The following is a 21,435-nucleotide window of genomic DNA, read 5'->3' as shown; positions in this document are numbered from 1 at the left end:
AACCTACCTGGCAGCCAGCCTCCATGTCGGCATAATACCCCGGGTAGTCGGCGACGAGGTCACAGGCAAAGGAGGTGAGGGGAATGTAGCTTAGGATGGGGTAGTCTCGGCCAGCTCTGCCTGTAGAAGGACACAGTCACACGATGGAGCAGAGGCACAATACTTGCACTTAATACCCTCCATTAGAGCTACAGCAGGTCAGTATTGTCATGAATTATAAAACACCATTACAAAACATACTCGAACTTACATATATGGCATCTACAGTGTAAACAATATACTGTGTAAACAATATACAGCTATATATTTTAAATTATTTTTATAGAACTGTAAAATCGTGATGAATGGTTTGAAAAACCGACAAGTTGAAGATTGAGACACTTATGCAGCATATGGGAATCTTTATTCAGGAAACGTTTCGCCACACAGTGGCTTCATCAGTCCAATACAAAGAGGAAGGCGTAAGGAGAGGAGGAGAATGAGGTAATCAGTCCCTCAACCTGGAGTCGATGTGTTCAGTCCATCAATCTTGTAGAATGTACAGCATAGGGCCGTAGACGTGGCTTATATACTGTAGTGAGGTGACGTGAAGCAGATGGAGGCGGGGTCATAGTGGTATCATCCACTAGTCGAAGTAGGTCTTCGTCCAAAGGTTGAACAAGTGTTGAAGAATTCTTTGTAACAAGATCCCATGATGCTGCAGTGTCTGACAGTTGTGATGAATGGTTTGAAAAACCGACAAGTTGAAGATTGAGACACTTATGCAGCATATGGGAATCTTTATTCAGGAAACGTTTCGCCACACAGTGGCTTCATCAGTCCAATACAAAGAGGAAGGCGTAAGGAGAGGAGGAGAATGAGGTAATCAGTCCCTCAACCTGGAGTCGATGTGTTCAGTCCAGGTTGAGGGACTGATTACCTCATTCTCCTCCTCTCCTTACGCCTTCCTCTTTGTATTGGACTGATGAAGCCACTGTGTGGCGAAACGTTTCCTGAATAAAGATTCCCATATGCTGCATAAGTGTCTCAATCTTCAACTTGTCGGTTTTTCAAACCATTCATCACAACTGTCAGACACTGCAGCATCATGGGATCTTGTTACAAAGAATTCTTCAACACTTGTTCAACCTTTGGACGAAGACCTACTTCGACTAGTGGATGATACCACTATGACCCCGCCTCCATCTGCTTCACGTCACCTCACTACAGTATATAAGCCACGTCTACGGCCCTATGCTGTACATTCTACAAGATTGATGGACTGAACACATCGACTCCAGGTTGAGGGACTGATTACCTCATTCTCCTCCTCTCCTTACGCCTTCCTCTTTGTATTGGACTGATGAAGCCACTGTGTGGCGAAACGTTTCCTGAATAAAGATTCCCATATGCTGCATAAGTGTCTCAATCTTCAACTTGTCGGTTTTTCAAACCATTCATCACAACTGTCAGACACTGCAGCATCATGGGATCTTGTTACAAAGAATTCTTCAACACTTGTTCAACCTTTGGACGAAGACCTACTTCGACTAGTGGATGATACCACTATGACCCCGCCTCCATCTGCTTCACGTCACCTCACTACAGTATATAAGCCACGTCTACGGCCCTATGCTGTACATTCTACAAGATTGATGGACTGAACACATCGACTCCAGGTTGAGGGACTGATTACCTCATTCTCCTCCTCTCCTTACGCCTTCCTCTTTGTATTGGACTGATGAAGCCACTGTGTGGCGAAACGTTTCCTGAATAAAGATTCCCATATGCTGCATAAGTGTCTCAATCTTCAACTGTAAAATCAATGAAGGCAGGGGGCGTAATCCCCTCTATGAATTGGTAAAATTTTAATAAATAAAAAACTTGAGCAATAATCGAGTCTTCATGCTATTTAATTCAATCCTGACAATTCTAAGAGCCATTTTTCCCCTACAGAAAATTAAAATATAAGAGGTGGTCAGTGAAGTTATAGTTAGACAACTAAGAAATAAAATTATGTACTTAGTGGAGGAATTTTTTTGGTGTTACATCTGTTAAAATACATATTGTGGATGTTGCACACTTGCTAGTCGTGTCCAGCTGACATCTTTCTTCGTATATACCTCCGTTTATTTCTGCCTAGTGTTTATACATATTTTTACGTTTTGTTGCATTCGAATTTTATGACCACCCTCCACTATTCCTTTTGTATATGCTGGGGTAGAAGCTGGGTGTATAAAATACAGGGATACCCTTTGTCGGATCGTGCGGTGACTGAAATACATCTAGGTAGCTTCGAGACTCACCTGGTATGCCAGCAATGTACCCGAAGTCAAGGATCTCATTATCATTGATGTTATAGACTTGCTGGTGGAGAAGATGCGGGCGTCGCAAGGGCTGGCGATAGGGTGCGTAGTCGTAGTCGTAGTCATCATAATAGTCATCATAATCATAGTCATCATAATAATAGTCATCGTCATCGTAATAGTAATAGTCATCTTCGTCGTCCTCATCGTAATAGTAATAGTCTTCATCGTCTTCATCATAGTAGTAATCATCGTCTTCCTCATCTTCATCATCGTAGTAGTCATGCGGGTAGTACGATGGTGGTGGGGGTCTGGTGGGACGGTGAAGGGAGGGTCTGCTGCTGACTGCGAGCTCATTGTAGCCAGGGCCATGTTGCATCGGGGTATACACCGGCGGGGCATATGTTGTGTCATCACCACTCGGGCGCATAGAGTCCCGTGGTCGACCACTCCCGGGGTGTGCAAAGTCCTGCAGTGTCTGCAGTTGAGGATCGACAAGCGGCTTGTAGCCAGGAGCAGGTTGAGGGTGGGAAGGGGCAGTATCGGTGAGAGAAACTGTTGGGGGAACATAATCTGGTTTGGCAGGCACTGGGGCAATGTAATCTGGTTTGGGATGCTCTGGTGGAACGTAATCTGGCTTAGGAGTCGTTGGAGGAATATACTCTGGTTTGGAAGGCGCTGGTGGAACGTAATCAGGCTTTGGTTGAGGTGAAACATACATTTCTAGCACAGCGGGTGTTATTGTGGGACTGTCTTGGTTAACAGGAGCACTGTAGTCCTGCTTGGGTGGGATATATTCTGCCAAAGGCTTTTTGACCGGTGGCAAAAAGGTGGGGTCGATGGGTACATGCAGTGGTGGAGGGGGTGGCCGGCTGTACATTTGCTGGGGTGATGATGTTATATAATTCCTCACTGGAGGGACTACAGTACTTTGGAGGGAATGTCTATCTGGTGGGAAATACTCTCTGAAGGGTGGCTCGTTGGTACTCACTGCCAGTGAGTACCCGGGGTTCGGTCCTTCAGGCTGGGGCGAGTTGTACAAGAGCTCTGGAGGCTGGTACCCAGGAGACATTGGATTCGAAGTGTAACCTTTGATTTCGAGTGTTGAAGGACTGTGACCTCCCTTCTGTATGTCTGCTAGCCATTCAGGGAGAGCAGCGCCATGAGAGTCATGCTTTGGTGGAAGATACTCATTGACAGGGGGTTGGTAGCTCTGCGGAGGCACCTTATGGACCACTGATGTGGGAGGAGCACCATACTCTGCAGAAGGGGTTGGGTGGTGTGAGGTCGCGGTAGGGATTGCTGTCTGATAGTTGCGATGGGGTGGAAAGTATGTTCTTGCTGGGGATGTGTAGGAAGCAGTCGTTGCTGTAGTCATCGACATCAAGTCCAAATGGCTATGAGGATCGTTAGGTTTCAGAGGCGAGTACTCACTTGTGGGTGTCTTATAGAGCGTCGGAACTTTAGTAGGATGAGGAGGAGCAGGGCCATGTGGGCTGCCTGGCCGAGCAGGAGCATCAGGTTTAGGTTCAGTTGGACGCTTCCTCATTTTCTTCCTCCTACCCTTACCAGGCCGATGTGGGCGCTGTGAGGGACGACGTCCCCTCCCTGGCATTCTTCCATTATACCCGGACTCCTTATTGGGTGGGAGATAATTTCTCGATGGCACAACATAGCCTCCTTTTGGAGCCTTGGGTGACATGCCTGAAGGCCGAGGTCTCCTATGTGGACCCACTTGTTCTTTGTTAGGCTGAAGGTAGTTGACTGGAAGTTTATCAGTTTGGTTGATAACCCTGTGTGCACCTTGAGGTGGTCCATATTCCCTAGTGGGAGGGAGGTACTCACGTGGAGGCTTGACGTAGGATACACTTGGTGGCTTGTGCTCTGCATTAGGGGATAAATATTCGTTATTGGTTGGTAAGTACTTCTGAGGAGGCTGAGTCTCAGGCTTTACAGGATGCTCATAAACATTTTCTGAAGTTACATATTCCTTATGAGCTGGTAGGTATTTCTCTGATGGTTGAGTATACCCCTCTACTCTGTCTGGGGACTCAGGTGTTCCATATTCTTTACTGGGAGACTCAGTATAGTCCTCAGCTGGCGGATTGTATTCTGTCTTTAGTTTCTGGTGTGGGGATATTTGGGACAGGTATTGGTCTGAGGATTTGGTGTATCCTGTGTCCTTCGTAGTTTCAGTGGGCGAGGAGTGAAAAGGAAGATACTTCTGTGGTGGACTGATGTAACTTTCTGCGGGGGATGCGGTGCTGCTGCTGGCACGGTGGTGAGGGGTTGTCGTGGGCTTGGAGTGGGTGCCTGTTTCTCCATGGGAAGACCCACTGGCCCTGCTGTACTTAAAGGATACAGGTCGCCGGTACTGAAGGTGCGCCTGGATACTGAGACGCTCTGGAGCAGCTGTAAAGTAGTGAGGCTGGCCTGAGGTGGGCCGACGTAGAAGACCGCTAGTACGTCGCTTCTGGCTACCCGGTGGACGTCTTGGAGGTCGGAACACCAGGCTTGACTTGTCAGTTTCGTGATTTCTATTCAGTGGAATGTAAGGTTTTGTCACGGTGTCAGTGTTGCCTTCAGAGTATGCTGGGGTCGTCAGGGCCTCCAGAGGGACATACGCTGGAGACTTCGGAAGGGCATAATGCTGAATCTTCTTGTCACCAGCAAAACCGTAAACCTCGTCCGAGGAAGCAGTGGTGTGTCTGTGACGAGAGGAGTAGCGTCTGTTCTTAGGCATCCCTGACATCGAGTGAATACGTGAACCACCTGACTTCCTGCAAGTGAGAGTTACGCTTGATAAAGTCTTGTCCTAAGATCCAGCAACTATAACTTAGCAGATGTGAATGATGGGTGGCAAAATATGAATAATGAAAGTTCAGAAATAAACAAACGTGAACAGAGGTCCAGAAGTGAATGGATGAGTTAAAAATACGAAGTTCCAAAGAGGCCAGCAAAGTGAAATTAATTAAAAATATATAGCTAAAAAAAATACAAATTTAATTCAAAATTTTGATGGTTGGGGATAGGGATGAAAAGCAGGATGCGAGAAAGGAAGATGAAAAACATGAGAATAGTAACAGGGAGAAAAGAGGTGCATAAGAAGAGGAAGAAAGGCATGGCAGAGCAAAAATAAGTAAAGAGGATGTGGGGGTAATGCACTATAAACATAAGATGAGAAAGTAAGACGAGGAAATGGAGAGGAAGCAGGACATAAGGACACGGGATCCTACTTCGACGTGTAGATGGACGGCTTCTTCTTGAGGCGGTAACGAATCCTCGAGGGCAGCGGGGCGCTGAAGGACGTCTCCAGGTCCTGCTGGAGCTGTTGGCGGAGCTTCAGAGTTTCGTTTGGCGACAAACACTTTCCTGACCGCTATGAAGAGATGGGCAAAGTTAATAATTGTTGGGAAAGGATGGATAGAGTGACAACTGGGCGAAGGATAGGCATTCATGAATTAGTGTGAAGGATGGGCAAAGTAACCACTAAAGGAAAGGATGGGATGAGTTAGCTCTCACTGGGGAAGGATAAGTAGACTTAAGGGACTCCTTTCGTGAAGGCTTGGCAGAGTCAGTAACCGATAGGAAAGGATGAGCAAAACTGTCAAGAAATAAAATAAATCCAGGTTTTTTAAAAATTACGAGGACAGAGCATAAAGGGGATATATGTACCGTGTATTTCTAACCTGAAAATAAGTTTCTCAGTTCTGCACTGTGATCAATAGGAAGTTTATTTTAGTATTATGTGTGTGTATCTACTCTGCAGCAAGATTGGTTTTGAGTAAGTACTAGAAATGAAAGGTCCTTACCTTGTGGTCACAACCTCCGTCATGGTCGAGGAAGCTTCCAGGTGCCGCCACTCTAGTCTCCACCACCTATACCCAATATTTTATTAGCGTTATTTGTTCCAGAAATCTCCTAGATTATTAAAAGAGAATTGGAGAACTTTGCAAAGTGATTTTAGGTAATTCTTAACTAGCCGATTTTTTCCGGTACTTTGTATTTTATTTTAAATCTTCAAGAATGGACGATTTTGAATTTTTTTTTTTTAAATATATTCCTCTTTTTTTGTGTGTGTGGCATACCTTGGATGCTGCTTCGCTCTGGCTGCTTGTGACTAGACTTCTGGCTCCTGTTTCTCTCACTGCAGACCCATCGGTGCTGACCGGCTCTTCCCCTGCATTGGAATCAAGGTTCTCGGTGTCTTCGTCGCTGCCAAAGATCTTGTTAGTGAGTTCGTGCAAGAGATTGGTGTTTTTGAGGCGCCACGTAAGTTGGTTCTGGGCACTAGTGGTGTTGGAGGGCGTTGCCGCCCGTTCTCCCACCAATAGCATGCGAGAGGAGGCGGAATGAGGGGCGGAGTCGCTTCCAGACTCCGCCATTTTGGCATCTTCACCTTTCTCTTCGGGCGCACCTCTTCCGTCTGCATCACCCAAGTGCTCTCCCAGAGTTACGTCATCAGAATCGCTTCCTTCATCGCCCTCGCCATGACTATGAGCGGGTTCTTCTGATGGTGTATGTTGTGGATGCTGGTGGCTGGCAGCTGCCCAGCTCTTCAGTTCACTTCCCTCTCCACTATCTTGCCCCAAAGCTCCTGGAACCACCGGCCTCAGTACACCTGTGGACAAAAGGGGCTTTATCACATATGCTACAATTTTAATTGAATTGGGAATTAAAATTCCTTTCGCTTGTTCGCGGAGTAAGCCTGTCTTTTTGATCAAGATGTCACCGTTGTTAGGATATCGTCCAGTGTAGAAACTAACGTCTCAGCCAGGTGTGCTAAGATGTGCACCAGGAACCACGGGTGCTCATAACAAGAGCAACGTGATGATCAAGAATCACATGTTAACTAAGAGAACCAAAGGCGCACTACATTTTATTATTAACTGGTAAGCGCTAAACCTGTAGGGATCATATAGCACTTGAAAAAAATGGAAGATGGTCAGATTTAAACCAAGGGCAAGATATTTTCAGTTCTTTGAATCAAGAGCCCCTTTGAACTGAATGGATACCGAAATGAAGCGAGTGCCAACTCACCTTCAAGCAGCAGTACCAGCAGCAGCACCAGCAGCACACCGCCGGGACTCGCCATCACGTCCTCTGCCACTTCTCGACTCTGGAAAAACAGTTGGTCTCTTGTTATCACGTGTGAAATAGTCCATACTTTTCTACTTATTTTTACCCCAAAGCATAAGAAAATTACATGCACTAAATGACCCATAAAAGTACATTTGGGCTTATTTCTTGAGCAGCGCTGAAAGTTGGGTTGGACAAATATCCTATTAGTGGGATGGATTTCTAAGGACCTGCCTAGAATGGTCCAACAGGCCTCCTCCAGTGTTCCTCCTTTCTTAATGTTCTTATGTTATGTAAAAAAAAAGAAAAACATTGAGGAAAAAAATCCATGACTGGATCATATGCCTCACCCGTCACGTAGAACTTATGTGGTAGAAAGCAGAGTATATTAAGTGGATTAAGGTCATTTATCCTGGAGGGAACGTTTCAAGAAAATCCATGACCACACCGAGATAAGCTGGTGCTTTTCTCGGTGTGGTCTTTTTTTGGGCCCTCCAAGGATGCTATTCCCCCCATGGATATAAGTAAAAAACCCCAATGGAGATATGGATATATGTAAAGGACCTCAACGGAAATAAGTGACTTTGTCTGACTTTTTGGGTTATCCTAGGTAATTTATACATATGCTAAACTATGTGTGATAACTGTGCTTATGTGTACCTCTACCTAAATAAACTTTCCCCTTCTCCGGTATTCTTTGCTTTCTACATTTCTTCCATGCTCTTGCAGAGTGAACCATGGGTTCTCTCTGTTCTTGCCTGTGCGAGCACGTCCATGTGGTGTCGTCAGCCAGCCCATTCGTTTCTATTAAACGGTCTCTTAGGAATCTTTTATTTCTCATACGAGCTCTGCTGATACCGTGCACAAGATGGCTAACGGGGGTCCCCGATAAACTAGCCTCTTCGTTAGACAAAATCCAAATCTGGTCAGATTAAAATTTGAAAGCAAGAGCTAATTCTCTCTCACACAAAATAACTTTCTTCTTTCTCTTTAGCTGTTTCTCTCTCTCTCTCTCTCTTTCTCTTTCATTCTCTTTTTCGATTAAACAGCTGTTGTTGTGAACGATAATTTCTGTAAGCTGACCATAATTGTCAGGTGTGCCTAATTACGCTTACGCCAAATAGTGGTTATGTCTTTCCGTTTTATCATTTTCCTTTTCTTTTCACGCAATTGTAGCGTTTCCCCGAAATTCTCTGGCGATAAGACCTGTAGTTTCCTTAGTGGCTTTTCCCGTGGAAAGTTGAACGGGAAGAAACTCGCATTCTTTTAGCTTGCAGCCTAGTGTATTTTGGGTTACATTAGGGTGAAAGTTATTTAATAAGGAATGGATTGAAGAGTTGTTCGCCATCTAGTGTTGGTATTTTCCTCGCTGCGGGAGGACTGGATCATGTTTCCTTACATCTGCTGCACCTGTTCACTTAGTAGTAAGTAGGTATTTGGGTGTTAGATGTAGGTCACATCCAAAGTTGTCCGAAATGCTCTGCATAACCAGTGGCTTTTTATACAGTATGTCACTGATGTCTGCTAGGACTGTATCATTTGTATCATGTACTTGTAAAACTAATAATAATTATTATTATTGTTTGGTAGCCTTGTTGGTTTTAAGTCTTCTGACTGCACAAAGGCCATTAAGGCTGCAATTCACTAGTACACCAACAAGGAAAACTAAATTCAGCTCAGTGAGAAACACCTCTTAGTGTATATATAGAGGTGTATATATATGTACAAAAAGACCCCTCGTGCATACACGGGCACTCCTCTCTACATAGACACAGAAACAACGAGACGCGCGACTGTTTACCATTTAAGTATTTCCAATTTCGAATTAAAGCCTCGTCGCCGTGAGGCAGTCATAATTTTTTATTGCGTCTCCCGTCGGATCTCAGTATGCACCGACCTGTGGCTGCAGGGGGAAGGAAAGGCGTTAGCGCTCTAGCTCCTGACCCCGCCTCTTAACCTATAAACGACTGCCGTTGTGTGATCTTAGCTTCATGGTGACTCTCAACGAAGTAAATCTTTCTAGTATGCTGTCACAACCTCCTCGTTATCAATATTTGCTTCATGTAAGTGTTTCCTAACGTCCTTATGGCTCATCTGTCTGGTTGTTTGCCTTAATAGGTTTAAAGCTTATCTATTACAAGATAATTAATATGGCTGCATGTCACCTGTACATCAGACAAGTATATACACTGCTCCTCATTGCATACACATGGATATACTTCGAGATATACTTTAGAAATATATGCAAAATGCTCATTTGAGTAATCGCTTCGTTCTAGGTCCTTCCATGCCAGTTTGTTGTTGCCCAACCTATTACTGAATATGAGTACCTTGTATATCGTAATCATGTCTCCCCTGACCTTGCGCATTTCCGGTTAAAAAAAACTAAGCCATTTCACCAATCTAGAATATTCTAAACTCTAAATTAAGGACTAAAATACACTTTAAGGGTACGTAGCCAGATACACCTCTAAATGTATATTGTAACTGTGCCCACACACAGCAGTTAAGGCTAATACTAAAGTAATTCACTTGTGATTATTGAAGACGACTCACCTGGACACGTCAGTGCGCCATCAACACCTCTCCAGACACCTAAAAAAAAGACTAATTAGCTCATTTCTGTAGGTTCCACCTGTCTGAATGCAGGCAGTTTATTTTTTACTTGTGTGCATAGCAATACAGTTGTAATTATGTTCTAAAGCGTAGCTTGTTGCACGTCTGGTAAAAATAAAACTTTGTTGCTATTATATAAATATGAGAAAGTTGTACTTTTAAGATAAAAAAAATATTTAGGTTATGAGGGGTTATTAAACAGATCACGAAGCACCTGTGGACTGTGAGGTAATCAGGTTTTATCAGAGGAAAGGGACAATAGGACCAATTTGTTTTAGAGAGAGCATTTCACCATTAAGCAGGGAACCACTGTGTATAGTCACCACCGTTATGCCTTGACAGAACCACACTGGGTGTGAACGAGGCGCCTGAAAGCCGAATCATGTACCAGAGTTCTGTATTTTGAGCTTCAAATGACCCATGAGCACTTGTTAGTGAGCATGATAGTTAATCTCGCCAATATTGTACAGTGATGGGTGGGGAGATGAGTAGGAAGTGACACAAACTTGTCAAGACTGAATTATATGGTATCTATATTTAGTCTACAGTCTTTTTTTTACAGTCTTGATTAATGTAGATGCAAAGTCTGACCCCCAGACTCTTGGAAAGGTCAGCCTCACACACACATCAATATTTAACAAAAGAGATAGTCTGGTGACCTCAGTTGAAGGAATTCCCTGTAGAGAGGCAGGGGGTCACTCACACTCTACTAAGTAGTGTTACGTTTGATTTGTTACGTTTGATTTGTTTGGTAGTAATAATAAGTGATATTTAAGGAATACTCGATTGCGTAGGTCACTCACTGCTCATAGTCCCCCCCCCCCAAAAAAAAAAAAAAAATATGCAACGCAACAAATTAATATAATCCATGTTTTTCGCTAAGTACGAAATGGTCATATAGCGCTGGAGGGCAGGAATGTGCAAGAGTAGGAATGTGCGAAGGGTAGAAGTGCTTCAGAGATAGGAAAAGGCAAGGGTGTGCGAGTGTATGGTTTAATGGAGGTAGTAAAGAATGTAATAATATTCGAGTCAGTAGATGCAGTAGTTTAACTTCCATTTAAACTCGAGAAACAATGTGCGTGAAAGATGGAACACAAAAACAAGGACGAAATTAACAAACAAATTCTCAACACACGCACACGTAAATCAAGAATAGAGAGAATGAGTAAAGTGGAGAGCTAGTGAAAGCCATTTAAAGCGAGCGAGACAAGGAGAGTTTAAAACGTGAGAACCAGAGGGAAAATAAGAAATGAGAGTAAGAGTCAGGAAGGGAAGAATATAAACGAGTGAGAAGTCGAGGGTAAGAATAAGTGCAACTAAGTATCTTGTATAAAAATATATTTATCATTTTTAATATTAAAGAACCTACATGCATCCAGCCCTAGACTTGTAGATCGTGAAGTGTGTGTGTGTATATATATATATATATATATATATATATATATATATATATATATATAATGTCACATACTTCCCCACTACTACTACTACTACCACTACCACTTGCTGCCTATATATACCCGTCCTGCTCTTCTCGTTAGTGTGACTTTGTAAATGGTCCAAGTCGGAACGAAACGTCGTCATAAGCTCCTCTCTTCTATGTGCGGGTTATTTGTGTACTAGGCAGTAGGTTGGTAGACAGCAACCACCCAGGGAGGTACTACCGTCCTGCCAAGTGAGTGTAATTGGAATTGTTTTATGTGGTGGTAGGATTGCTGGTGTCCTTTTTCTGTCTCATAAGAACTCATTTATAATTAAGTCCTTTCTAAAATTTTCTCTTGTACGTTTAAAGATACATTTTTTCATTTATTTTAAATTTAAATAGCGTTTTTATTTAAGCCAAAATCATAAGTTTTACCTATTCAGCACGACATATATGTTAAACAACCATACCCTGCCCTACCCTAACCTAAACTTCGGTATCCTCCTAAAACTACTTTAACCAACTACCTATTTCATACACATCTGCCACATCTCTCCCCTATCCACTCTATCATATACCTTTTCTAAATCCATAAATGCAACTAAATTTATAGTAACACTAACCATTACTGCAGCGCCATCTGTCGCGTCCTAGTGCCCTCCTTAGTGTGTGGTAGTGATGGTCTGAGTGTATTGGTGGTAGTACATCGTAGTTTGTTGGAGAGGTGGAAGATTTGTTGGAGATATGTCGTGGAGTGTGAAAAGCTGCGGGATGTGGTATGCGGGAAAAATGTTTAGGTTGTGTGATGGTGGCTTATGATTGTGAACGATATATGGTTGTGTTTGGAAATTGTACAAGTATTATGTGTATGGTGGTGTGTGGTGAGGTGTAGTTACAAGTATGGTGATGTGTACATTGTTGGTGCGTGAATGTATAGCCTTGTGTTAGTGTCTTTGTGGGGTGTGGTGATGTGTAGTGTATGTGTGGTGTTTAATGGTGTGGTGATGATTGGTGTTGCATGTAATTGTTCATCCAGGTGTGGTAGTGTATGGTGAATAATTGTGAGAACTTACGGATGTGTTTATGTAAGGGGATGAGGATGTCTTGGCTCCTGGTCCTGCTTCTTACAGTGAAACGTTGGTGTGGGTTCCTAACCTCTTTATCTCTGTTTGGAACCTATACATGGGATTCCCTCCCACCATTTCCTTAAGATCATTCCAATTTCTTATCACCCTGAGACTATTATAGGAGGCTATGTGTGGGTTATGTGTATTGTTCCAGTCACGGTATTGTGCCTTTTTATTCTCTACTCAAGCTTGGTTTGTATTGGTCTATTTTGAACTGCCTTTTCCACTTTTCTGGTCCAGCTTGAAGCTTATTTAGGTCTTTCTGAATTTCCTTAGTCTTCATTTGGAGTTATATTACTGCAAATCTGCTGACGCTGGATGTACTCCGATTTGTGTATATTATGAATACTCTTTAAATCCCTGGACAGAACACAGAGGTGTCACACAGGAGGGTGACTCCCATTCAGATTTTCTCTCATGTTAACTGTTACTTGCTAATCAAATTTTGTTTTGCTACAAATGGTTTGTATTGCGTCCTCATAAAGTACGTGTGCGACCATAATACTACCCAGGAGAGTTTACCTTACGTCGATTCTGGGGATCACTGCCCTCCAGCGGGCCCGGCCCTAGACCAGTGACATTAGCCAGCCAGGTTTATAAAAGACAGACCAGCCAGCCAGCTATGGTCTCAGAGGTTAGAGCGCAATCATTATTATTAAGCGCCAAATCCGTGTGGGTAGTGCAGCACCGAGGAGTCATTTTCAGTTTTGCTTACTCGACCATGAGGGCGGACACTACTATTACAGTTATCCAAGTTTCTTGTTACACTTAAGTTACGGCTTCCGTCGCATTAACATTGCTGCTGCTGCCTCACCTATAACCTTGATACTTTCAAAATATCCGATACTTTTATTATTCATCAATAAAAATACTTAAAGCTAAGTATAATGAATTCTTGCAAGAAAAATGAAATGTTATACAAACATCAATAACTATTGCATCTTGTATATTGTTTGTCAGTGTGGCAATACTGACCACGATAATAATACCGAGGCTAATAGTCTAGAAAGGTGAGAGGGACAAGTGAAAGTGAAGTGAGACATTACCTTAGTCATGGCTCGTAGAACAGAGAGCGAGAGAGAAAGAAAAGAGAGCGAGAGCGCACTCACACTCTTAGACCATGAGAGGAGTCCAAGTCCAGACAAGCTATTTACATAGGTCTAACAAAACAGATGTAAATAATCAGATGTCATCTAACAAGCGTGGCAGCTCTAATTTCTGGCATTAAGAGTCCTTCACCAGTCCTTCCCCGTCTCTCGGATTAATTTCGGTCAGTTATATATCTACACAAGACTAGATGTACTGTATTTTGGTTGTTGCGCGATAAAGGTGTCCCCCGTATTGCATAATCCCAGTCACTGTGCCTCAAAGCATGCGACTGGAATAGTGCAGAGTGTGGCATAAATTAACAATGCAGTTAAAAATTACATTTGAAGATTTGAAAAGAATCAGAAGGGAAGGATTTACAAGTCATCGTAAAGAAAGTAATATCCAGATTTCTTCAGTGAAGATAACTTAGGATATTACACAGACAAGATCTAATATAAACCTTACGAATAAACAAAAAAAAAGAGCTCATCGTCAATAATATTTTGATAGCAATCAGAAGTATTCTTTGATTAGCGAATAAACAATGATTACTATTTATTCTATAAAATTAGGTCAATCTGCTACTCATTGGCGGTGATAGAATGTTCAGAAACACACACAAGTGGTTAAAATTTAAAACCGATCACGTGAGTCATTCTTCAGTTAAGGCACGAATTTCAATTCCATTTATTTTACTAATTTACTACATCAATAAATGCACCAGCATGCAAGCGAAACTTAATAGTTACTATCCTAGTCCTAAGATAAATTAACCATTAAATACTGAAGCCGTTCAGAAGTACTGAAAATTAGTCAACGTGATTAAACGGGAATAATATTTTCACTACACAGAAAATGGTCAAACCTACACCAACACAACTTTGAATTTCACTCTCCACCATCGTCGTATATTTTGGCACATTTTGTGGACGTTAGAAACTGTCACTGAGGATTTTGGAAGTTATCCCAGCCATTCCAGGATGCTGGGAATGTATTAAACAACTTCGATCATAGGTCACCTGCACATGCCAGTTGTTCCAAGACTGAATGAGGAGTTCTAGAGTCATGAGCGAAATAAAATCGAAAAGTTGGACTAAAAAAAATCGGGGATACCAATAAAGTCCCGATCTAAAACGTTTTCATTATAAAATTTTTGACATAAAACTTTAATGCCGGATTATTATATACGATTTTTTTTTTTTGGAATTGTTGAGTATCTACCTACCTGGAGTCTACATAGAGGGTATTCCGGGGATCAACGCCCCCCGCGGCCCGGTCCACGACCAGGCCTCCCGGTGGATCAGGTCCTGATCAACCAGACAACCCCAGCAGGTGTTTTACTGATCCCAGTCAATATTTCGTTTTTATTTTAATCAAGGGGGAACGTTAAATCCGTATGACCTACACAGCGCCTAGTAAATGGGTGGTATTGAGGTTAGATCAAAGGGAGGATAAGTTAGGTCTATATGATCAAATGGCCCTCATCGCCATCAAGGAACCGGCCATCAAGAGTGCAGCAGGAGTAAGGAACCTGCGAGGTGGCGTCCTTAGTTGACTCAATTGAGCACACCCAATCCTGAATATATATTACTAAATTAAGTTATAGTGAGAATATTTGAGACTGCAGGACCTGCCTCGCTTGGGCTATTAAGCCTACTGCAGTTATACCTGTTACATGTCTCAAGAGTTATGCTCATGAAGCCTAGCTTTAGGCCAGACCATTGTTTGCCTGATCAACCAAGTTATTGCTGCCAGCAGCTCACAACCCAGTCTTCTTCTTATCAATATTTTTATGTAAGAGGCCAAAAACCCATGTGTTGCTGACTACATATACCGATTTCTCTTTGGTTACCACACTACTAGTTTTGAGTCTAGCCTTGATACAATAACTGGATATTACATTCGAAATCAAAACGGTTTCAGAAGCAACTTGGGCAACACACTGGAAAGAGATCAGCTGTAAAAATCGCCCTGCATACGAAGATTGTGTAAATATAGACATTGTCTTCCAGCTCATTACTGGAACAAGAAGTGCGTGTAAAAGGGATTGTAACATGATTTAGCTTATTTCTGGAATAACGAATGTTGCGCAACAAGAAACATTATGTCGTCTTCCAGCTCATTACCTCGACAGCAGATGGAGGAAAAATATGACATGCTTTCAGGTTCTTCACATCAAGCTGTCTCACGCTACAGCGAAATTCGTTTAAAAGCAATTTAGGCTAATCTCAACAAGGAAGTTGCATCATGCTGTTACCCCTCGGGTTCCAGGATCATTAATGATCAGGAAGGGCGACACTACGTGGTTTTCCAGAGCTGCTGGACAGGTGGCAAAAAGAGAAAGGTTTGGTGATGTATTGTGCTTCGCTGGAAACTGAAGACCTGATGACGTTACTTTAAAACTACAGCTGGGCCCAAGAAAGTGAAACTGTGTGTGTGTGTGTGTGTGTGTGTGTGTGTCAGTGTGTGTGTGTGTGTGTATGTCAGTGTGTGTGTCAGTATGTGTGTGTGTGTGTGTCATTACATATTTTGTAAGTACTTGTTTGTGGTTACAAAAGCTACGCTCGTGGTGTACCGCATTTTATTTATAATTTTTTAAACTTTGCAATAGTTGTAGCAGACGAACATTTCTCCTGGGGCTAATTTCACTTAACTTCTATTTGTAATAAGTATTTTTTTGCGATGCTATTTTCATTTTATAGGCAACTTAAAACTGTTTTCGACTAGTCTTGTAATCCAAGTTCTCTTGTAGCCTTCCTGCCGACTAAAATATTCTAGTAATAAATCTACAAACAGAAATACACAAGGTTACTTCGTTAGATATATCGTTTATGTATTTCAAGAACAATACTGGACCAAGTACGAATCCGTGAGGAACACCGCTCGATACGCTTGTCAATCCCCACACCTCCGTCTGGACCACCACTCTCGTTTTCTTGTGTGTAATTACCTCTGAGTTGTGAGGAATGGGTGAACCTCCTAGATGAGTATCTTGTGCAAGTTCCCCAGCAAAGCAACAGAGAATGATCTCATTTCACTGTCTTAAAATTCAGTTACATTTTTTAACAACCACACACAGGGAACAACGTCGGTGTACTGCAGACCTCGGCTCCCAGCACACCTTGGCGACTGTTGACTGATCAAGCGATGAATTTGTTTAGTCAAAGGACAGCCTACAGTTGGTAGACGGGGTCTTTTATTTTAGGTCAGAGTAAATGACTTTTCAGCTCAGCAGAAGTGTTTGAAGAAACTTCTTTTGACCAATAAGACTATTCGTGTTAGCTTAAAGATATAGATATCAAGCGAGCAGTTCTTATTGCCTACTAGCAGACGTTATAATCATAACCATGATTTTTAGAGGTGGACTGGCAAGCCAGCAGAAGGCATCGGTCAAATAACCAAAAGCTCCAGTTGTGGGTCATCATATGACTAAGACCCGCGTCCAGAAACACCTGTCGTGTTTCCTGACAAACATTATACCTTCATCTTATTGACTTAAAAAGGTCTGCAAGTCATGAAATTCTTATTAGCGAAAAAGACGTCTTAAGGAAGTACCTCAGAAACCACTCACACGAGTCATATCAAAATTACATTGAAGACTCATAGTTCAGTCTAACACGCCATACATCAGAAAATGTTGCTGAATCACACGTAATATTGAGGTAGAGAGACACTACGTGGGCGATTTTTTTTCTTTACGAGAGCAATTAGGAATATAATATTTTCAAAAGTGTCTCGCTTTTACTTCTGTCAGACATAAATCATAAATTGCAGAGTCGTGATATTACCTGAGATATAAATCCAGATGTAAGGCAAGTTAATACTTTCCCCACTTAGTTCACCAGGTAATATTTCGATTTTTTTTTGTTAGCGAAAGCACGTCTGTTATCTTCAGGGATTGATTGTGTCTTCCCAGTTGTCTTCATGGATTGTTAACGAGCAGTAAGAAGCTTTACTTCGCCGTCGTCTCTGTCAGATCATCAGTTTTTTTAGCTACATCATATAATTAAGTGATCTTTTAGTCTGAGAAATTTGTACACGTCATACCATGATATTATCTTCCATGTTATTATTTATACAATTGTTTTCCTTAGAATTTCTTTTTTCACTGTCGATGTTAATCTAAAGAAAAGTGGAAATTTTAATTTTTTTAATATGCAAGTATCAATATTAATAACATTGTTATTGCTTTTATATTACAAAATTGCTGACCATAAAACTATATTCAAATACTAGGCTTTCAGTTTCACTACAGAAATATATAATATATATAAACACACACACAGCATGAGGTGCAGGTCTCGGCATCCTGAGAGATGGCAGTTCTAATGTGATAGTAACTCCAGCTATACTGGAAGGAACGCCTCATAGCTCCGGTAGTGGATAAACCATTACTGGAGTGCTTTACGATATCTACAGTGTCCTGGTGAAGTCTCCCAGCTCAAGCAGACAAATATCAGCATCTTGTTTGAGATCCATTAATCACTGCACGAGTAGCTGATAACTTGACTCACGAAATCGTAATGACACGATTGCAAACAATCGCGGGTTCTATCCCCGCCCGTGGCATGGTTTTTTTTAGTAGCCGAGAAGTTTGCTTTCTAGTATATGAGGAATACCAACTAGCTGTTTATGGTCTACAGTCAAGAATTTCATCCTGGTCAAAGCTAAAAAAATCTGCAGTGGTAGTCACTTTTTCCCACGGGAGTTCCAAACAACAAATGGCAGATGTTATCTCCTCTTTCCCCCTCCCTCCCTTACCTATGCTGCAACCCCTCTGTCTCCCTCCCTGCAGGCCCACATAGTATCAGCACTGAAGGTAGTCGGCTGTATATAAAAACCTCATTAAGACGTTTCGCACACACAGCATATTTTACAAATGTGCCGCGAATGAGAAATTATGTTACCAGTTATTGCAGTCTGTGTCTCATAAGTTTTTGCCACACCATCTGAAAGACAAAAATTTAATGTTTTTTTGATTAGCGTCATGAAGGACGACAAACATATACATCAACACTACAGTTACGAACATTGCTCCTATGTGCAATGTTATTTGTCACAATGTAACTAGTGTATTCCTGCTAGTCTTTAACCCAGAACTTGAAAAATGTATGAAATAGCTTTTAAACTGAAATACCGGGAAGTGTCCAATGTTTAAAGAGATTTTCACAATTCAGAAATAAGGGAAAAATACGCAACCAATACTTTTAAAATTCCTCCAGAGTTCTAAAAAAAAAAATAATTCGGAGATTTGTCTTAAAATATTCCCCCTCCCCAAAAAAAAATATGTAGGAGAGAGGGAGACAAATCTAGAATGATAATTAAAACAAATATTGCATTAGATCTAGTATGGACTCTGATACTGTTATTTCAAGCAGATTTTAATAATCGTAATTAATAAACATTAAATGGTTGAACGAATGATTATAATCATCAGGTTCAATAAGTTCTGACTACCTGAGAATTTATCCAGGTCTTAATTACCTGCTTTTACAAAATAATCTGTGAAAGATTTTAAACTATGTTGATATAGCAAGTCCCACTTAACTTTATTATCACGAGACAGAGTCAAAGATTGGGCTTATAAGGCGCACTTGTGTGTTTTTGAGGACTGCGACTGATGCATCACAGGTGCTCGGAATAATTTCTAATTTACACTGTTGTAAAAATTGGTGTATATAAACGGCTGAAAGGAAATCTTTGAAGTACTAGAACAGAAAGATAAAAAAAAAAAAAAGGCGATTCACTCTCGCTGTACCTCAAACAACGGAAATTATGAAAGCTCACACCCCCATCTTTATTTTTTTTTTTTTACTCTGGTTGTATATGTACCCTCATTCCCCGTGCTCACAGACTCCTACTTATTCTTGTTTACTTAAAATGCCAAATTTCAGAGTGCAAAGCCTGGCAGGAACTGGAGGAGAACATCCTGTAGTTTTATCAGACAGTCCAAAGCCGGATCTTAACCTCAGCAAGTTGAGAGTAATGAAACCTATTACACCAGAAGAGACTGTGTACCACCTGGAAGAAAAACATCTCGTCGAACAGCAGGACTTGGCAGTATATATACACTAAAACTTTCTCCTGAAGATAAGAAAAAAGAACACAAACACTGAGACGTGTTTTAGGATATTCTTGAGAAACTTTAATAGTCTTCAAGTCTTGCCGCAGCACCAGCATGGGTCCTTTACCTTCTCAAACACAATATTGATATAATTAAGGTATGGCTAAAGACTAGTGCTGGCCCTCACACAAGAATTAAAGGCATAACTGCACGAGCTAGAAATAATGTCCCTTAAAGGAGGGCAAAATAAAAGAGGTGACATGATCACAACATACAAAATACCCCGGGTAACACAAGGTCGCCAGTGTGGCAGGAGGATCCACAACAGTGCAACGTTGAGAGAAAATGCTAATTTACCAGAGTCACATCCTCCAAGGAAATAATGGCAGACATGGATCATTAATAAATTCATGGAGAAGCGCTCAACCCACAAGGTCATACACCGCTTCTGGAATGGGAGGTAATCAGAGTTAACCTAAGGGATGGGTAGCTCCAGTTCGTTGGCGGAAGAGCCCTACACCAGCCTCCATGCACTCCACCCCACCTTCCTTAGTACGTAGATTATGAAAATTACTGGATCAATAACGGATCCCCGAGGAGCAGCCAAGCTACTGGGTCGATGACTGATCCTTGAGGAGCAGCCAAGCTGTTGCGTCGATGACGGATCCCTGAGGAGCAGCCAAGCTACTGGGTCGATGACGGATCCCTGAGGAGCAGCCAAGCTACTGGGTCGATGACGGATCCCTGAGGAGCAGCCAAGCTACTGGGTCGATGACTGATCCTTGAGGAGCAGCCAAGCTGCTGCGTCGATGACTGATCCCTGAGGAGCAGCCAAGCTGCTGCGTCGATGACTGATCTCTGAGGAGCAGCCAAGCTACTGGGTCGATGACGGATCCTTGAGGAGCAGCCAAGCTACTGGGTCGATGACTGATCCCTGAGGAGCAGCCAAGCTACTGGGTCGATGACGGATCCCTGAGGAGCAGCCAAGCTACTGGGTCGATGACGGATCCTTGAGGAGCAGCCAAGCTACTGGGTCGATGACTGATCTTTGAGGAACAGCCAAGCTACTGCGTCGATGACTGATCCCTGAGGAGCAGCCAAGCTGTTGCGTCGATGACGGATCCCTGAGGAGCAGCCAAGCTACTGGGTCGATGACGGATCCCTGAGGAGCAGCCAAGCTACTGGGTCGATAACTGATCCTTGAGGAGCAGCCAAGCTACTGCGTCGATGACTGATCCCTGAGGAGCAGCCGGACACAAACTTCAGAAGCAAGAGCTCATCCAGCCTTGTAAATACTTTATTCTTTGAGATGAAAACTGTGTGGCACTTTGAAAATTTGTATAAACAACATCTGTGAAGAGTCCCAAGCTTGGTATAGCGTAGAAATTCTAGTGAACTGTTATATTTTATGATGAAATCCTTGCAGATTTGCTTAAATATTTGGTTAATTGTTTTGGTTGCAGTTTTTGAGAGCTTATAAAATACAGTAACGTCAACTGTACAGTATAAAGTTATCTACAATATCTACAAATGCCTCAACGAAGGTATCGTACATGTTTAGGTGTATTATTTTTGTTTCAACAGACCAGCTTTATTGGCTAAGCCACTAATAGCTTGTATCCCACCTCAGCTTATTTGAAAGACCAGCCCTAAAGTATAGTACCACCCCCTGGGATGCCACCCACAACAGTAAACTAACACCTTGTTACCTAATGACTGCTAGGTGAACAGGGACAGTAGGTGTAATGAAAC

General features: G+C 42.2%; 2 protein-coding genes across 4 annotated transcripts in view; one reads left to right on the top strand and one right to left on the bottom strand.

Annotated features, from left to right (window-relative positions):
• The window catches only part of LOC138855408 (uncharacterized), a 30,913-nt gene that overhangs the window by 3,547 nt on the left and 5,931 nt on the right, over positions 1 to 21,435 (bottom strand). Inside the window, exons 3-9 of the mRNA XM_070104638.1 lie at positions 9,921 to 9,959; positions 7,326 to 7,404; positions 6,374 to 6,906; positions 6,098 to 6,163; positions 5,522 to 5,664; positions 2,286 to 5,065; positions 8 to 120 (exon numbers count right to left, since the gene is read on the bottom strand). Of these exons, the coding sequence (XP_069960739.1) occupies positions 8 to 120; positions 2,286 to 5,065; positions 5,522 to 5,664; positions 6,098 to 6,163; positions 6,374 to 6,906; positions 7,326 to 7,380 (3,690 nt within the window). The 5' untranslated portion in view covers positions 7,381 to 7,404; positions 9,921 to 9,959. The remainder of the gene's footprint in view (positions 1 to 7; positions 121 to 2,285; positions 5,066 to 5,521; positions 5,665 to 6,097; positions 6,164 to 6,373; positions 6,907 to 7,325; positions 7,405 to 9,920; positions 9,960 to 21,435) is intronic.
• mRpS31 (mitochondrial ribosomal protein S31) overlaps positions 9,251 to 21,435 on the top strand; it is a 65,859-nt gene continuing 53,674 nt past the window's right edge. The window contains exon 1 of one of the 3 annotated variants that reach the window (XM_070103251.1): positions 9,251 to 9,427. The gene's annotated coding sequence lies outside the window, so the exon portion shown is untranslated. The remainder of the gene's footprint in view (positions 9,428 to 21,435) is intronic. The other 2 variants (XM_070103234.1, XM_070103243.1) reach the window with 2 other exon arrangements.

Source organism: Cherax quadricarinatus, chromosome 5, assembly GCF_038502225.1.
Source record: "Cherax quadricarinatus isolate ZL_2023a chromosome 5, ASM3850222v1, whole genome shotgun sequence".
NCBI classification, from domain to species: domain Eukaryota; kingdom Metazoa; phylum Arthropoda; class Malacostraca; order Decapoda; family Parastacidae; genus Cherax; species Cherax quadricarinatus.
This window is presented reverse-complemented; position numbering and strand designations above follow the sequence as displayed.